This window comes from Acipenser ruthenus, chromosome 19 (assembly GCF_902713425.1).
Source record: "Acipenser ruthenus chromosome 19, fAciRut3.2 maternal haplotype, whole genome shotgun sequence".
Classification (NCBI taxonomy): domain Eukaryota; kingdom Metazoa; phylum Chordata; class Actinopteri; order Acipenseriformes; family Acipenseridae; genus Acipenser; species Acipenser ruthenus.
Window position 1 is genome coordinate 17,701,312 of NC_081207.1, and position 15,867 is coordinate 17,717,178.

The 15,867-nt window shown below is 44.1% G+C and overlaps 1 protein-coding gene across 2 annotated transcripts; it reads left to right on the forward strand.

Moving 5' to 3' along the window:
- The first annotated feature begins 1,137 nt into the window (after positions 1-1,137).
- LOC117424330 (WAP four-disulfide core domain protein 1-like) lies at positions 1,138-15,860 on the forward strand. 2 transcript variants are annotated; one of them, XM_034040566.3, is made up of 5 exons: positions 1,138-1,463; positions 5,000-5,195; positions 10,965-11,048; positions 11,704-11,844; positions 13,549-15,860. In XM_034040566.3, the coding sequence occupies exons 1-5, from the start codon at positions 1,335-1,337 to the stop codon at positions 13,551-13,553; spliced, it is 555 nt and encodes a 184-aa protein (XP_033896457.3). In that variant the 5' UTR covers positions 1,138-1,334; the 3' UTR covers positions 13,554-15,860. The 2 variants fall into 2 exon arrangements, with proteins under 2 accessions (XP_033896457.3, XP_058848537.1); XM_058992554.1 differs by lacking the exon at positions 10,965-11,048.
- The last annotated feature ends 7 nt before the right edge of the window (positions 15,861-15,867 follow it).

The following is a 15,867-nucleotide window of genomic DNA, read 5'->3' on the forward strand; positions in this document are numbered from 1 at the left end:
AAAACAATTCTAAGCAACACAGAGAATTTTTATACCTCTGGTATTTCAGTAACAAGCTTCTCTTTAAGTCCATTACAAATAGTTCAGAATTCTTAACACTAAACAGCCATCTTTTACTGACGACAAAAAATGTTTAGACTAGAGGCTAGATCTTTATACAGTCCTGTTCGTCTATTAAAAAGATTTTGGCAGCATCAGTATTGTTTACAAGCATTCAAACTTGTGTTTTTGAAAAAAGTCAACACTCTTCTAAAATACAAAGCTGTACAAATATATACACAAGTCATACTCTCTTTCTTCTCAGAAATCTATAATTCCAAATGAGGAGGTAGACATAATTGCAGCCTTTGTAGCATTTCTGACTGACTTCTTACTGGGGGCAGTGGAGGCAGGTTAACGGTTATACTCTGTTGTACCAGCTGTGCATAGAGAGAAGCCATGCTTGAGAGACCTGTTTAGGCCACAGGTGCTTGAAACTACCAAGATGTAATTAATGACTGAAACAAAAAATGACTGAATCTTAACAAGAAGAATTAGTTAACATAACGTTGAGCTACCAAGTGGCTCTTAAAAGACTCTTATATTTTTACATGTTTAGTTTGTGCGTTTAGTTTCTCAGCACCTGGTAACACTGTTCCAGATCTTGAAAAAAGGAGCAGCTTTTTTAATTGTTTATGTCTGTGTCGTTTCTCTGTTGCACAGTGCTTCTCAATACTGCTGACAGGTCGAGAGGTATGCTATTAAACAGACACTTTTGCTGTTCTCCTTACCAGCAATCACATAATTGCTACCTTTATCGCCAACGCCTTCTGCATAATGACAGTGCCCCCCTTCTTGAAAATAAATACAGTGGAAATATTCGCAAGCTTGGAATTTGTTCCCTTTTTTCCCAAACTGATTCAATATCTACCATCTCCCCTCCCCTCAGAGACACACAAGCACTCCCACAACCGTTACACCATGCCTGCTGGCCTTTTTGAATGGAGTGTGCCAGATGTGAGTAGTGCAGGGAGCTTGGAAGTCTCTCTCTCTCTCTCTCTCTCTCTCTCTCTCTCTCTCTCTCTCTCTCTCTCTCTCTCTCTCTCTCTCTCTCTCTCTCTCTCTCTCTCTCTCTCTCTCTCTCTCTCTCTCTCTCTCTCTCTCTTGTCAAGCATATTCAGACTGAATTAACTGACTACACCACCTGAACCAAGAACAGAATCACACTCTTTCTCTCCTATTTTCTTGTTTTTTTTATTTCACAGTCCTCATGTCACACAGATAAATCAACACTTGGATACACGTACGGCTGAAGGGATACACTTAGAAGTCTTGGGGAATACTGACTTTGAAGAATGCAGAGCAGTCTATCAAAGAAGTTACTGGCTGCAGGTCTTTGCATACTGGTACTATGGTCAGGAACTGGAAACACGCAGAAATTACAAAAAATGAGTCTGCACCAAAAACCTGCAGATAAATACGACGTGAGTACCTTTCAAAGATGAATTCCCTGCAAGGCAAGGTCTTTTTTAAGGGCATCTCTTCTGTCTTTGTATTAACCTTGTAAGGAGAGAGCTCTAGAAGGGATTGCTGGACCTGAGTGGTAACTCTGTGCTCTGCAGCTGCCAAGCCTGCTGTAATTAAAACAGGCTGGAGGGAAAAGTAAGCTTTACATTTGCACATGCTGTAGTGCTCTTTTGAGTCAGCAATGCATTAGGTGGCACTGGGAAAACTTTAGAAAACTTTAGATGACATATTACCTGATATCTCTGTGGGTTATTGGAGTTTTTACATTTTCCCCAAAAAAATAGTTTTTGATGGTAACACTAAGCATGTTGAATCTCAATTTATTTGATATTTTCCAAGACACCCAGCAATCGTGATGTAGTTTTACTGATATAGTTACATTTGATCTTTTTTAACTACATAAAATTCCTAGGTTTGGTTCAATTAAAACCCTTCACCTCTTAGAAAAGCAATAGTTCTAAAACTGGCTGCAGTTTTTTTTTTTAATTATTATTTTATTTGATTAACTGTCAGGGCTGAAAACCTGTATTGATTTTGAGTGGAAAATTGTTCAAGCATTGTGATACAGCCATATCTTCCAACAATATTTTCCTTCAGTCTTTAATGACCTCCAATTATTTTTGAAAGGAGAAAATTCCTTGTTAACGTAACAAAACTGCCTTTCTAGTTAAAATTCAAATTAGTTTTTGCTATAAAAACTTGGTGTTTATGAATACTGGAGCTATGTAAATATGCCCCAATACAGTATGTCACAATATATGATACTACTGTGGTACCATTCTACTAATGGCATTGTAGCTACATTTTTCCTCAGTTGTCAGCATTTTATAACACTCTCTGACTAACACAATATTTTACTTAGATGTCCACAGTAGCTACTGTTAGCGGTACTAACAGTTTACAGTCTAAAATCTCAGGTATAGTGTTTGTTGCACTCAGGTGTCTGGATGGGAGTAAAAATGAAGGCTGGGGCTTTTCTTTACAAAGCCCAGCTGTGGGTTTCATCCCTTTGTGGGAGGAATAGTAACCGCTGCAGGACAGCGTGGCAGCGTGGATAGGGACTCCTGAGCGTTTCCCATCCTCGTAGGTGTACTTCTTCTACTGTACACGTGCACTCCTGCCTGTGCTGTTCAATGGGTTTTATTTTACATACACATCTCTGCCATGCAATTCAGTCAGTTGAGGCCCAGGAGGAGAAGGAAAGGGTTGGAAAGGGAAATGGATCAATTCAATTATAAACTCAGAAGTTTCTAAGTGGCTTGAAATTCAGTCGTGGCGCCACTCTCCCTATAGCAGTTTTTTATGTTTTAAATATACAAACTATGACAACTGTGTGCAATTATTTAATGCTTGTTGTTTGTTATTTTGGCCATTTGTAAAAGCCACTATAAAGATACCAGCACCTTTAGTGACATGTAAAAAGATGAGTTGGTAAATGTTTTAGCTACTGGCTTTATTAGTGTTGTGTGAACATGAAACAGATTATCAATGTCATCAAGCCTACCCAAATAGTACCACTTCATTATAGAGAAATGGACCATCATACCATACACACTTACCATCCTAAGAAACTTGTCATCAATGCCATGTGAAATCCAGTATGTTATCTCTGTCACATGGACCCACCATATTACTGAGAAACGTTATTCAGTGTCCACTCACCAGTAACCTTGGGAAAACACAGCAGTACATATTATAATAAAATATTACATTCATAAATACTTACTCTACAGCGGTCTACAAGCATGTTACACTAAAATATGAATGTTACAAGTCCAGCCTTCCGTGCACTAGGGTTGCTACCTCTGAGGTACAAAAAAAAACATCTGAACGGAAGGGGGGCTGTTAAAAGTTTAAACTCTCTATAGAAATCCTAGATTCATCCAATAGGTAACATTAATAATATTACTACTACAGTATTGACAACCAATTCATATTTCATAATATTGGAGATGAGATTAAAATCCAGGATCTTTTCGAGTCTCGTGAAGGCATATTGAAATCCTAGGACATCTTTTTCAAATCCGGGACGATCCAGGGAAAACAGGGAGAGTGGCAACCCTATTGTGCAGATTGTTGGCTTACCAGTTTGTTTACATTAGCAGAGGCAGTTCTAGCTGCCTCTAAACAGACAGTGTCCTTCTGCTACTACCTGCAGCAGCCAGGGGTATAAACCTACAGTCCAGCAAATCAACACCAATTGTAACAGCTCTATATGTGACATTTCCAGGCTTTGTTAGTCTTGAAATATAATTTTTGGTTCCCTTGCAGAAGCTTCTGCATTAAACCAATGTGTGTAGGACACATGCACTGGCTGTTACTTAAAACCGACCAGGTGGTACACTTGGGAATATTCCAGCACTTAAACCAGGCCGGCTGGTCAGCTCACATTGTAATGAATGAAGCCTGAAGCTCCTTGTCGACCAGCTGTGTCTGGGTGAGTCAATAGCACAGGGCTGTCTGATGTGGAAAATCTGCTAAAGACCTGCTGGAAAACTGAAACCAATGTGGAATTAAAGATCCTTGCAAAATGTCAAAATGGCGCCTCCACACTCCCATTAAACATGGAAGTAGGTGAACGAATGGGTGGTTCTTTTAATGTTGTCAGTACAGTATAAATAAAAATAAAGAGGTTTTTTTAGCTTTGGTCATAAGAACTTTGGGAACGAGAAAAGGCCATTCGGCCTACCAAGCCTTGTCCCTTGTTTGCACACAATTCTCCCCTACTGGGAGATCTAATTAAAAAACACAGAATCTAGTCTTTTTTAAATGTGCCCAGTGTTTTAGATCCTACTATGTCACCTGGTAAGCTATCTAGTGTGTTTATAACTGTCTGTGTAAAAACGTGCTTCCTACCTTCTGTTCTAAACTTACTTTTACTCAGCTTCCACTTATGTCCTGTCTTGTTCTACTCTGTGCTGAATTTGAAGTAGTGTCTTGGGGTAACTTTATCTATTCTATTTATTATTTTATACTTATAGACATCAATCAAATCCCCTCTTTCCCTTTTTTTCTAGGCTGAAGTGATTTAATTATTTAAACCTTTTCCTAATTACATATTTGTAGATACACCTTTAATGCTGCTTAGCAAATTTTCAGATACCCCTTTACAAGCAGTTTGAGTAGGGTCTGGGGTCTAGGAAAATGTATTACTGGTTTGGTCAGTGTACCATTAGTGAAAAACGCAATGTTGTCTTCATCTCCTCATGTTTAACACTCCCTGAAATTATCTTTCCACAGAAACAAATACCTGTAGAGTTAGTCAGTCCAGAGCCTTTATAACGAAAGCCTTATCTCCACTTTCAGAGGACCCATATCAAAATGAATCCGTCTTGCATTAAAACTTGTGTAACTCCTTAAAAGGAATTGGTTCTTTCGTCTACTTTGCTGTTCAGGTTCAGCTACTACACAGTGCCACCTGCTGGGCACATAAAGAATAGGCTCACCTCCAGAGCCCTGTAGGTAATAATGTCCGTTCCTTCTTTCTCTGCAGGATTACGAGTATCCTAACCAGCCGCAGTCGGTGCAGTACCAGAAGAACGACCGCTGCCCCCCACCACCTCAGATGCTGCTGGAGCGTGCCTGCGAGGTGCCCAGCTGCAGGTCCGACTCCGAGTGTGAGCGACACAAGCGCTGCTGCTACAACGGCTGCATCTACGCCTGCCTGGAGTCCGTGCAGCCACCTCCGGGTCAGTGGCCTTTAATAATGGAAACTCTACCTAACCAAATAATTGTTTACACCTGTTATGCACGTCCATTGAAATAGATCTTAAATATGCAATTTTGAAAGAAGCACGTTATAGTAAACATGTACTTTTACTGGTAACACTTTACATTAAGTGTTTCTAATTACTGTGTATTTACATAATAATTACTTACTAAATGCATATGTACTTCCACACAATTACAATGTTTTTATGCATAGTTACAGGGTAAAGGGTTAGTTCCCTTTCAAGTCGAAGACGACCACCAACATTATGTATGGGATAGTCCCTGCCCTTGAGTTAGGTAATACTGAGCTCTCTATATCAGAGCTGCCGAAGGCCACTTCCGGTGATGACGCACTCGGTCCCACCTACCAAGGGTATAAAACCGTTACTCACCAGAAGATCTCCCTCTTTTTCCTTCTCAAGACGGTAAGGTAGGACCTCTGTGTCTAGACTGAGCGTGTTGATAGGAAGAGCCCTCGAGTCGATTCGGGTCAGTTGTATTTCCCTAGCATTCATGCTGAAAGCTGGCTTGCCGCTTTCCTGGAATCAACGACTCTTGAAAAGGACCGAGTCTTTTATCTTTCTGTCTTTCAGCGGCCCCCCTTGGTGGGCCGCTCTCTCTTTTTTACTGTCTGTCGTATGTGAGCGGCTGTCTGTGCAGTCACCCGCGAGTGAGTTGTCTTTTCCTGAGGATACTTGTGAGTTACACAAGTATCCTCCTTGGGGCCAGGCCTGGCCGTATCCCCGCTGTCGAGTGACCCAGCTGCGCTCTCCTCCTCGGGGCTAGGTACTGCCGTATCCCCGTTTGAGCGGAACCTGACCGCTGCGGTGAGTCGGTTTGTGTGCGTTCGGTTTGCTGAACAAAAAACTTCACCCACCACGGCTTCAGCCTCTGTCCCCCCCTGGTATACGCTCTGCGCTGACCAGGTGTGTGTGTTGACCACGCAGTCTGGGTACGCACTTTGCGTAGTGTCCTCTCCAGTGCTGCGGTACTGCGGTGCAAGCATAGCCTGATTCTCTCTTGGATGCGCAAGTGCACAACGCAGGCTGCGTATTATCCAACGCCAGCGTAGGAGTATAGCGTAACACGGTACTTGGTGTACGTGTGCCCCAGTACACAGTGTACGCAGAGCGATATTCACAGCGCACATAGTGCGCAGGTGCTCGTTACTCCTTTTTAGTCAAAGTTACGCACAGTGCGCAGGGTACACAGTCTACGCGCCCACTGCGCAAGGCGTTTGGAACTTTCGAGGCAAGCAGTGATGTGCACGTTGCTCTCGTTGCGTAGGCACTGCGCTACTAGCGCATACCTCGTGGTGCCGCACGGTAAACAGTGCAGGAGTAGTCTGTTGCGCACTAGTCCCCATATAATAAAGGGACTATGCACAAGAACAGACCCATGCAGGGGTTCCATGCCTGTACGGCCTGTAACGCCAACATCCCACAAGAGGATAATCATACCCTCTGCGTGCGGTGCTTGGGCGTCCCGCATGCCACCATGGCCCTCAAGAGGGACGTGGCTTGTAGCATCTGCGAGGCCTTTCAGCCTAGGCTGAAAGAGGCTCATCTTGAGAAAGCCAGAAAGGAGAGATCCGCGTCCTACGCGGCGGGTCGTCAGCGGCCTTAGGTTCCCCTGACGCCCTGTCCCTGGACTCCCCGCTTAGCATTCCGAATGCGCAGCGTAACCGCTCCCCGTCTCCGGCAGCGAAGCGGGTGAAGCGTTCGAAGCAGGCGAGGGACTTTATGGACCTGAAGGCCCAGATGGCCTAGGTCCTGGAGCTACTATCAAAGCAGGCCACAGCAGCCCCGGCCCCTGTCCAGGCCCCGCTGCAGCCTCAGGCACCATATCCCACCTCCCCGCAGAGAGTGCAAGGGGGGTGGGAAGGGTCGCCTCAGCTGGCACAGGAGGACCTCGCTGTCCATAGCGTCCTCCGGTGATGCAGCTTTGTTCTCCTCTGACATGCAGATGGGGGACACCCTTGCAGAGGAGGAACCCGGCTCTGAGTGTGTGTCAGAAGCCAATACCACCCCGTTGCCAAGCTCGGTCTCGGCTCTCATGGAACGTGCTGCAGCGTTCCTGCAGGTACCCTGGACACCGGTGGCACAGCCGCGCCGGTCCGTGTTCCGGACGCAGGTGCTGGCTCCCTGCCCGCAGTGTTTCCCAGCCTTCCCAGACTTTGTGGAGGAAGTACACTCCTCCTGGGATAGACCAGCTTCGGGTCCTAGCAGAGACACATTTAAAGCGAGCGTACACAGCAGAGGCACAGGCATCCCGCTTGGCTAACAAGTGTGCTGACCGCGTATTTGGATGGAGTGTTGTGCGAGGCCCCGCTCCCGGGGCCGGAGGCCTCAGAGCTGCGTCTCCTGTCCGATACACTGCTGCAGATCTCCAGTCTGCAGAAGCAAGCCCTGGGCCGAAGCCTTGCGGGCTTAATTGTGGCACGTAGACAGCTGTGACTGTCACAAGCCAGGGTCCCTGACGCAGATAAAGCTGCGCTGCTGGATGCGCCCATATCCCCGGTACATATGTTTGGGCCAGCTGTGGAAGAGATTCTGCAGAAATCTCTTCGGGAACGGGAGGCTTCCCGTCAGGTGGCTGTGCTGCTCCCTCCCCACGCTCCGGTGTGGAGTAGGTCGGGCCGTTGGCAGGCTCCCCAGACTCGAACTGTCACCAGAACAGGTCCAGTTCCCACAGCTCCGCGGGGTGACCTAAGGCATCGCCTTCAAGGTAACTGAGCCCAACCGGCAGGTAGAGGCAGGTAGAGCCCCTGAAGGCTGGCGGCCTCAGACCTACCGTGCAAACCGGCTATGCACTTCAGTTTCGCTCGGGACCTCCTCCCTTTCGAGGTGTCATAAGCACCTTCGTGACAGACCCCTTGCAAGCCTTGGTACTTCAGGAAGAAGTGGCTGCCTTGCTGCGCAAGCAAGCCATTTGTCACGTAGACCCCTTCTCCCAGGAGGAGGGGTACTACTCAAGATACTTTCTGGTACCCAAAAGAGATGGAGGGGTTCGCCCCATCTTAGATCTGAGGCTCCTGAACAGGTTTCTGAAAGAAAGGAGGTTCCGAATGCTGACACACCGTTACATCCTCCAGTCTGTCCGGCCGGGTGACTGGTTCACAACTGTGGACTTACGGGACGCATACTTTCATATTCCCATTCGTCCAGAGCACAGGAAGTATCTGCGCTTTTCCTTTCAAGGAAGCACGTATGAGTTTGCTGTGCTGCCGTTCGGTCTCTCCCTAGCTCCACGTACGTTTTCAAAGTGCGTAGACGCTATACTGGCTCCCCTGCGGCTGCAGGGGATCAGAGTTTTAAACTATCTCGACGACTGGTTTATCTGTTCCCAGTCTCGAGAGGGAGCTCTAGCCCACACGGCAATTGTGACGGAGCATCTGGTCAGTCTGGGCCTAACCTTGAACGATGCAGAGAGAGTTGGCTTGCACCAGTGCAATGCACCACGTATTTGGGGCTCCGGCTGGACTCCAATGCAATGCGCGTATACCTGTCGGATGACAGGGTAGCAGCTATTCAGGATTGCCTCTCCCTGTTTCGACAGGGATTGCAGGTAACCCTCAGGGTGTGCCAGAAACTATTGGGTCTGATGGCCGCAGCCACAGTAGCGATCCAACAGGGTCTGCTTCGCATGCACCCACTGCAAGCGTGGCTCAATGCGTTTCATCTCAACGCCAAACGCGACAGACACCGCAGGTTGACTGTGTCTCACACATGCTCAGCAGCCCTATGCTGGTGGAGGGTTCCCTCTCACCTGCGCAGAGGGGTGCAAATGGGAGTAGTATTAAATCGCCAAGTGGTGACAACAGACGCCTCCAACCAGGGTTGGGGAGCAGTCTGGGAGGGCAGGGGAGTCCGTGGATCCTGGTCGGACCGCTGGGCACCCCTGCACATAAACATGCTGGAATTGCAGGCAGTATTCCTTGCTCTCCAGCACTTTCTTCCAGTGCTGAGCGGCACACATGTGTTCATCTGGACGGACAGCAAAACAGTAGTAGTGTATATCAACCACCAGGGAGGCCTTCGGTCTCCGGGGTTGCATCGCATAGCTTTCAAGCTATTAGTATGGGCTCAGGCCAACCTGCTGTCCCTGCGGGCGACGCACGTTCCAGGAGTGGCGAACTTGGCAGCGGATCTCCTCTCCAGGAGAGGTCCGCATCCGTCAGAGTGGCGTCTCCACCCTGAGACGGTGGAGCGCATTTGGGAATGGTTCGGGAAGGCACAGGTCGATCTGTTCGCTTCGGCGGAGATGACACATTGCCCCTTATGGTACTCCTTTCATCGCTTAGGCGGTCCACTCGGTGTAGACGCCCTAGCGCACGTTTGGCCCAAGCGTTTTTGTACGCTATACCGTTGCTCCCAGCTTTTCTGGAGAAAGTCTGGTCAGAGAAAGCATCAGTTCTCCTAGTGGCCCCCAGGTGGCCCAGGAGAATATGGTTTGCGATCCTGTGCCAGCTGCTGTACGGCCAACCTTGGAAGATCCCGCTTCGTCTGGATCTCCTCACTCAGGCACAGAGCTCCCTTTGGCACCTGGATCCAGACAGGTTCCGGTTGTGGGTCTGGCCCCTGAAAGGGACCGCTGGTTAGCCCTAGGGCTGTCGGACGCGGTTGTGAGCACTATGCAGAATGCTAGGGCAGACTCCACTAGGTCTTTATATACCTACAAGTGGAAGTGTTTTCAAGCCTGGTGGGCTAGCTGGGCTACGCTGCATACTTTCACCAGATTCTACCGTGTTAATGTGGTAGATCCTGCTGTGCCGTCTGTGGGCACAAGGGTCCTTGATGGTGTAAGTTCACACCGCTAACCTCTGGGTTAGGCAGTGCTTGTGCGTCCCTCATAGGCTGCCGTTCCTTCTCCCTCGCGACAGCTCTGGTATACATTATCCCATACATAATGTTGGTGGTCGTCTTCGACTTGAAAGGGAACGTTAGCTTACCTACCGTAACCCTGGTTCCTTGAAAGAGAAGACGACCACCAACCAAGAGGTGGCTTTGGTCGCCCTCACGGGTTCGATGGAAAAAGAGGGAGATCTTCCAGTGAGTGACAGTTTTATACCCTCGGTAGGTGGGGCCGAGAGCGTCATCACAGGAAGTGGCCTTCGGCAGCTCTGATATAGAGAGCTCAGTATTACCTACCTCAAGGGCAGGGAATATCCCATACATAATGTTGGTGGTTGTCTTCTCTTTCAGGGAACCACGGTTACGGTAGGTAACCCAACGTTTTAGGGTTGGGGTTAGTGGTAGGGTTATATTGTGCAAAAAGATCGACACATTAAGTACATTGTAACTATGCATAATAACATTGTAATTATTATTATTATTATTATTATTATTTATTTCTTAGCAGACGCCCTTATCCAGGGCGACTTACAATCGCAAGCAAATACAAATACATTCAAGTGTTACAATATAAGTCATACAATTATGTGTAAGTACGCATGTGTTTACTAAATAACTACTCTAAAGTGTTAGCGTTTTATTTGAAAACATTTGTGAAATACATAATTGTTTGTAAAACATGTTTTCAGATATGATTGCACTTTCTTGGTAATTTTACTTGGAATGTAACATTGTCACCATGGAAACTCAAGATCTGCTCCTGAATGACACATGTTGTAAAAGTTCAATAATAACCGCTCGGAATGATTGCAAACATGGGGTACCGTAAAAACAAAAGGATGAATTGTCTTCTCCCAAGACGGAGGCAAAAGGAGTACTGTTTATTTTTTCTAGTTCTTGATTGGCTCGTGCAGCCTAAGCCCCGGTGGCTTGGAGGAAACGGGTGGCTATTGGACGGCCCAGAGGAAGTGCTTCAGGGTAAACAATTTCTGTCACTATTAAAACAGATAGCGGTTAATAGGATCTGCATGTGACTAGAAATCACCAAGTCTATGTTTAGTAAATACCCCATGAAGAAAATTATGCAAATGCTATTTCGGAAAGAAAAATATATTTTGAGCAAAGTTGAAATAACAAACAATTATGGTAATGTGATCAATATTTTTTTGTATCTTAGTTATTTGATGTAATGACAAGTTATTATCAATAATCGTATTGTCAGTAAAAGGGATAACTACCTCTGCTTCTGAGATATTGTGTTACGTTTTATTTCTGTACAACCTATATACTTTAATGGAGCAACAGGACATTCGTGTAATCCAGTCTCCTCTTTATTGTGGCAGACCAGTCGTATGCTAAGCAGAAAATAAAAAAGAATATGTGAGAGTGAAAGAACTACTAACTAGGTAGAAAGCTGTGAGACATTCCCAATGCTTGAGTCTTGCCATTATCCCCAGTTGAAATTTTGTCTTGTTCATCAAGACTGGTGCTATTACCGTATCCTACCAGCAGGGGTCATCAGTATCTGTAACCACAATGTCTCAGAGCTCCTAAATAAGCAGAAATCCCCTCTCCCAGGTGGTGGCTGCAGTGAGTAAGCAGCGCTGTTCTGATCTCCCTCTGTTTGTTTCAGCCGAAGCCTGCAGCACCACAGAGGATGGGGACGAGCCCCTGCACTGCCCCACAGGGTACGAGTGTCACATCATCAACCCTGGGAACCCTGCAGCTGGGATTCCCAACAGGGGGCAGTGCATCAAGCAGCACGGAAACTCAGGTCAGCGCACACAGACACTGCCAGCCACAGGAGGGTTCAATCTAAAACTGTGTCTTAAAGAGACCGCAGCTAAAATGAGTTCAGAAATATCACCAGGTTTAGCTACAAAGGTCTGCAGTTTTTAAACTGATGATATTACATTTATTTCATTTTAAGACAGATGGTACTACATTTGGTCAATGAAAGATCTCAGTTTGTATGCCTTACTTGCAGGAAATTTACTTAGCACTGTCTTGTGGGTGAAAGCAAGGCGGAACTCTGGGTGAAATAGCCAAGAAAGCATTGCTTACAAAGAGATATGGAGCCATACAAAATAGTTTTTGCAGATGTACTTATTGTAGAGTACCAGCTACAGTATAGTCAATTTAAACAGTAGCAGCATTGATACTTGGAGTTCAGGAGCTACTGTTGAGTTCTAGTTGTTACCATAGACTTACCCAGGCTAGATCAGCCAAAGTGAATTTATACAAAGCCAGTTCCATCTAGTCAACAGTATTAGGGACCGGGTTCATTTTTGTTATACATTGCTGTGCTCTAGATGGGTCTGGCTCTTTTTCTCTTAAAGACATGTTAGCTGATCTAGCCTTGTTTACTATGTCTAAGCCAGACAACTGGAACAGAAAAGCAGCTCCAAAACGCATGACAAAGAAAATATCAAAAATAAACAAATACATAAATAAATACGTATTTGACTGTGGCAATATGAACAACTCAGAATTATCCCAAACCAGTGATAAAAATGTGACCACACATCATCTAAATGATCTAGAAGTGGTTATGGCTAATAAATGAAACACATAGATCATACACTCCTATACACTGTATACAGGTAGTGGACATAACAATGGAAACACCTGGGTAAATGAGGGACACCAAGTATATTGAAAGCAAGGACTTCCACACAGGTGTGGCTCATGCGTTAATTAAGCAAATAACATCCCATCATGCTTAGGGTCATGTATAAAAATGCTGGACAGGCCTGGTTGCCTATAATTATGGCTAGCATGGCTGCAAGAGGAGACCTCAGTGACTTTGAAAGAGGGGTGATTGTTGGGGTGCGTTTGGCAGGAGCTTCAGTGACCAAGACAGCTCAACTTGCTGATGTTTCACGAGCAACGGTGTCCAAGGTGATGTCGGCATGGAACTCTGAGGGAAAGACATCATCAGCAAAGGGCATCAGTGGGCGGAAGCGCATACTCCAGGATTGTGATATCTGTGCATTAATTCGAAGTGCAAGGCGAGCAACTGCAGATCAATTGACTGCAAATTTCAACCTGGGGCGCGAGCAGCCAGTTTCATCAAAAACGGTCCACCGAGAACTCCACAGAGCAGGATACCATAGTGGCCCAACGCCCTATTAAGTGACTTTACATTGGTGTTTCCATTTTTTTGTCCACTACCTGTAGGATTGACATGTGCAATTTTGAAAAAAAGTGATATCTGGATATCTATATTTAAAGTTCTGTTTATAAGGCATACGTTCAGGTAGCCTTGCACTTCCTAGGTCATTTCACCTGGCTCTTCAAACAGGATGCTTCCCCTAAAAACTTTGCAGCCAGTAAACTTGAAGACACACTGCCGCCATGAAATGACCTAGGAAGATAAGATGTATGAAATGGTAACATCAGCTATAACCACTTTAATCTAGAACATATTGCAAGACATTTCACTAACTGGTCTGCTACATGTTGTCTCTTTGTACAGGGTAGCCAAAAATGAGGGTAAAGCCACTCTAAGCAAACGTTTAGATCGCTCAGTTCCAGAGAACGCATCATAACAAGGAACCATCCTGCTGAATAAGGAAAAACGACAGCTCTTCTTACACAGAGACTTACACAGCAAAGGGTTTTTAGATCTTATATTTTTATACATAAACTTGCAGGGATCAAAACAAACATTAGTAAACCGGAGTAGTTATTTACTTTTAGTAGCCTGGTGGTAGAACTCTTCCCAGGAGTTTCTTGGTACCTCAAGGGGGAGGGGATAATGAGTTTACAGTGCTTTCAGTTCTTAAGAAACACAAATAAGCTATTTTGAGTACACCGTTTACTTGGGCTTTGAAGTCATCTTGGCTTTAAGGGGAGCAGATTATTTTGCTCTTTATCAATCAGTTTTCCTACCTCTGACTCATGGTGATAAGCTGTATTCGCCATCTCCCATTAAAATACATATGAGACCTAAATAAATGAAAAACAGCTGATAGTTTTTGTTCTTGCTTACGCTATAAGGAATTTTATTTGACTGTATCTGACTTTGAGCAGAATACATCATTTACATTCAGAACTTTTTAAACATGCGTTCCAAAACATGTATTTCAGATTACTTAAATGTGTTTTATTGTTATTATTGGCAAAAGTAATATGTAATAAATAATACAGTATATTATTTCAATAATGTAACATTCGTTTTTAATCAGTAGTGTATTTGAAAGTAATATGAACTAACCTGGTTTAACCCGTGCATTGTGCACAGTATATTGAACAATCAACAAAGTGATAGACCATGTATTTTTTTCAGATTTTTTGTGTGTGTGTGCTTTCATTATTTTTCATTTTGTGTTCCTCATTTTAAAACATTATTTATTCATTTTTGGACATTTGGGGATTGACCAAGTTCAGTTTTGCTGTTTCAGTGTTGTAATATGAGGCACCCCAACGTTGAGGTAATTTTAAGACACAAATTAGTTTGAACTAGAATACAATACAGTGTCTCTGCCTTTTTTGTTTGCAAAGACATTACAAAATGTTTTATGCTGTATACATATTTGCATTTACATTGTAGCCAATGCCTTGAAATGCCTCATTTTACCAACATTCCAAAGGATAACCTTGAATACAGTGCTATAGTAAAAGCTTTAGTTTTAATACTCATTACATACCTCTAAAAAACATGGTGCTACAGACTTGGGAATTTTTATTTCCAGAATTTAAAATTAGTAGATATTTGAGGGAAATTTCTTTTAGGCAGCTGGCATATTCCAATTCATTGTGGCAACCAATCTTGCAAATTCATTTGATTGGTATTGGTTGGTATTCAGTTGGGTGACATATCAATATAAAACTGAAATCTTATTAAACCAAAGACAAGACCTTATACATGCAGCCAAAAATCATGTAAGGTCACCTTTGAAAGGTTAGACTTCAGATCAGGTACTTAAGAGGGTTAGGCTAAATCTTAATTAAAATCCACAACCAACCCCCAAAACATTAATATTTTATAGTCACTTTGGGTATATCTGTACATGCTGCGTCTTATCTGGCTGATATGAAGTACTACATTTTGACACAGAACAATCTGGGAGAACGTAATGAAAAAAATGCCCTGTTGAACCCAGTATGTGCAGATCACATGGTTAATTAACTAGGAGAAGCAAAACGTGTTTGAGGCATTATATCACCGATTTTGTGTTAGCTAAACAAATGGTATCAGCACTTGAAATAAATAGCAAAAGATTAGTCTTATTAACCATGCGAGAGCCACAAAAAGGCATAAATAGCAAGTGTAGCCGGATATGGGCCCATGAAGGTGATCAGGTGTTGTAACTTAAGAGCACAATTGTGCTTTGGGTGTAGTATTGGGGCTTTGAAGGCCTCTGTGCTTGTATACGGTGATCGTATCAGAGGTGTATGTATTTTAGTTTTGACATAGATAATCTGTTAATGCAAAATCAGTGCTGAATCATTCAAATATCACAGATAGGATTACCATATCTTTCTGAACTACATCATCCACCTTTATGGCTCTTAAAGCGCTACTGCAGGCAAAAAGATAAACTATATATAGAGTGGTATAGCAGCATTTTTCTGCAGTTAAAAAATGAACTGTTTCCATGTGTGAAGTTAGAAATATATATTAAAACCAACCAATGAAGGTTTGACCTTGATAGACACACTATATACATCTGTCCAGTGTTGCTGTTAAACTATTAAGTAGATTTAAATCTGTGTATTGTAAGTGCACCATGGGTGCTGTATGTATGAAGCAAAATTATTTTAAATAAATATACAGATCACAAATGTGTGT

Bases quoted from the DNA above. Each gene is read 5' to 3' on its own strand.
- LOC117424330 (XM_034040566.3), top strand. From the start codon at position 1,335: ATGCAGAGCAGTCTATCAAAGAAGTTACTGGCTGCAGGTCTTTGCATA. The intron at 1,464-4,999 runs GTGAGTACCTTT...CTTTCTCTGCAG, and splicing joins AACCTGCAGATAAATACGAC to GATTACGAGTATCCTAACCA. The intron at 5,196-10,964 runs GTCAGTGGCCTT...TATTTTTTCTAG, and splicing joins GTCCGTGCAGCCACCTCCGG to TTCTTGATTGGCTCGTGCAG.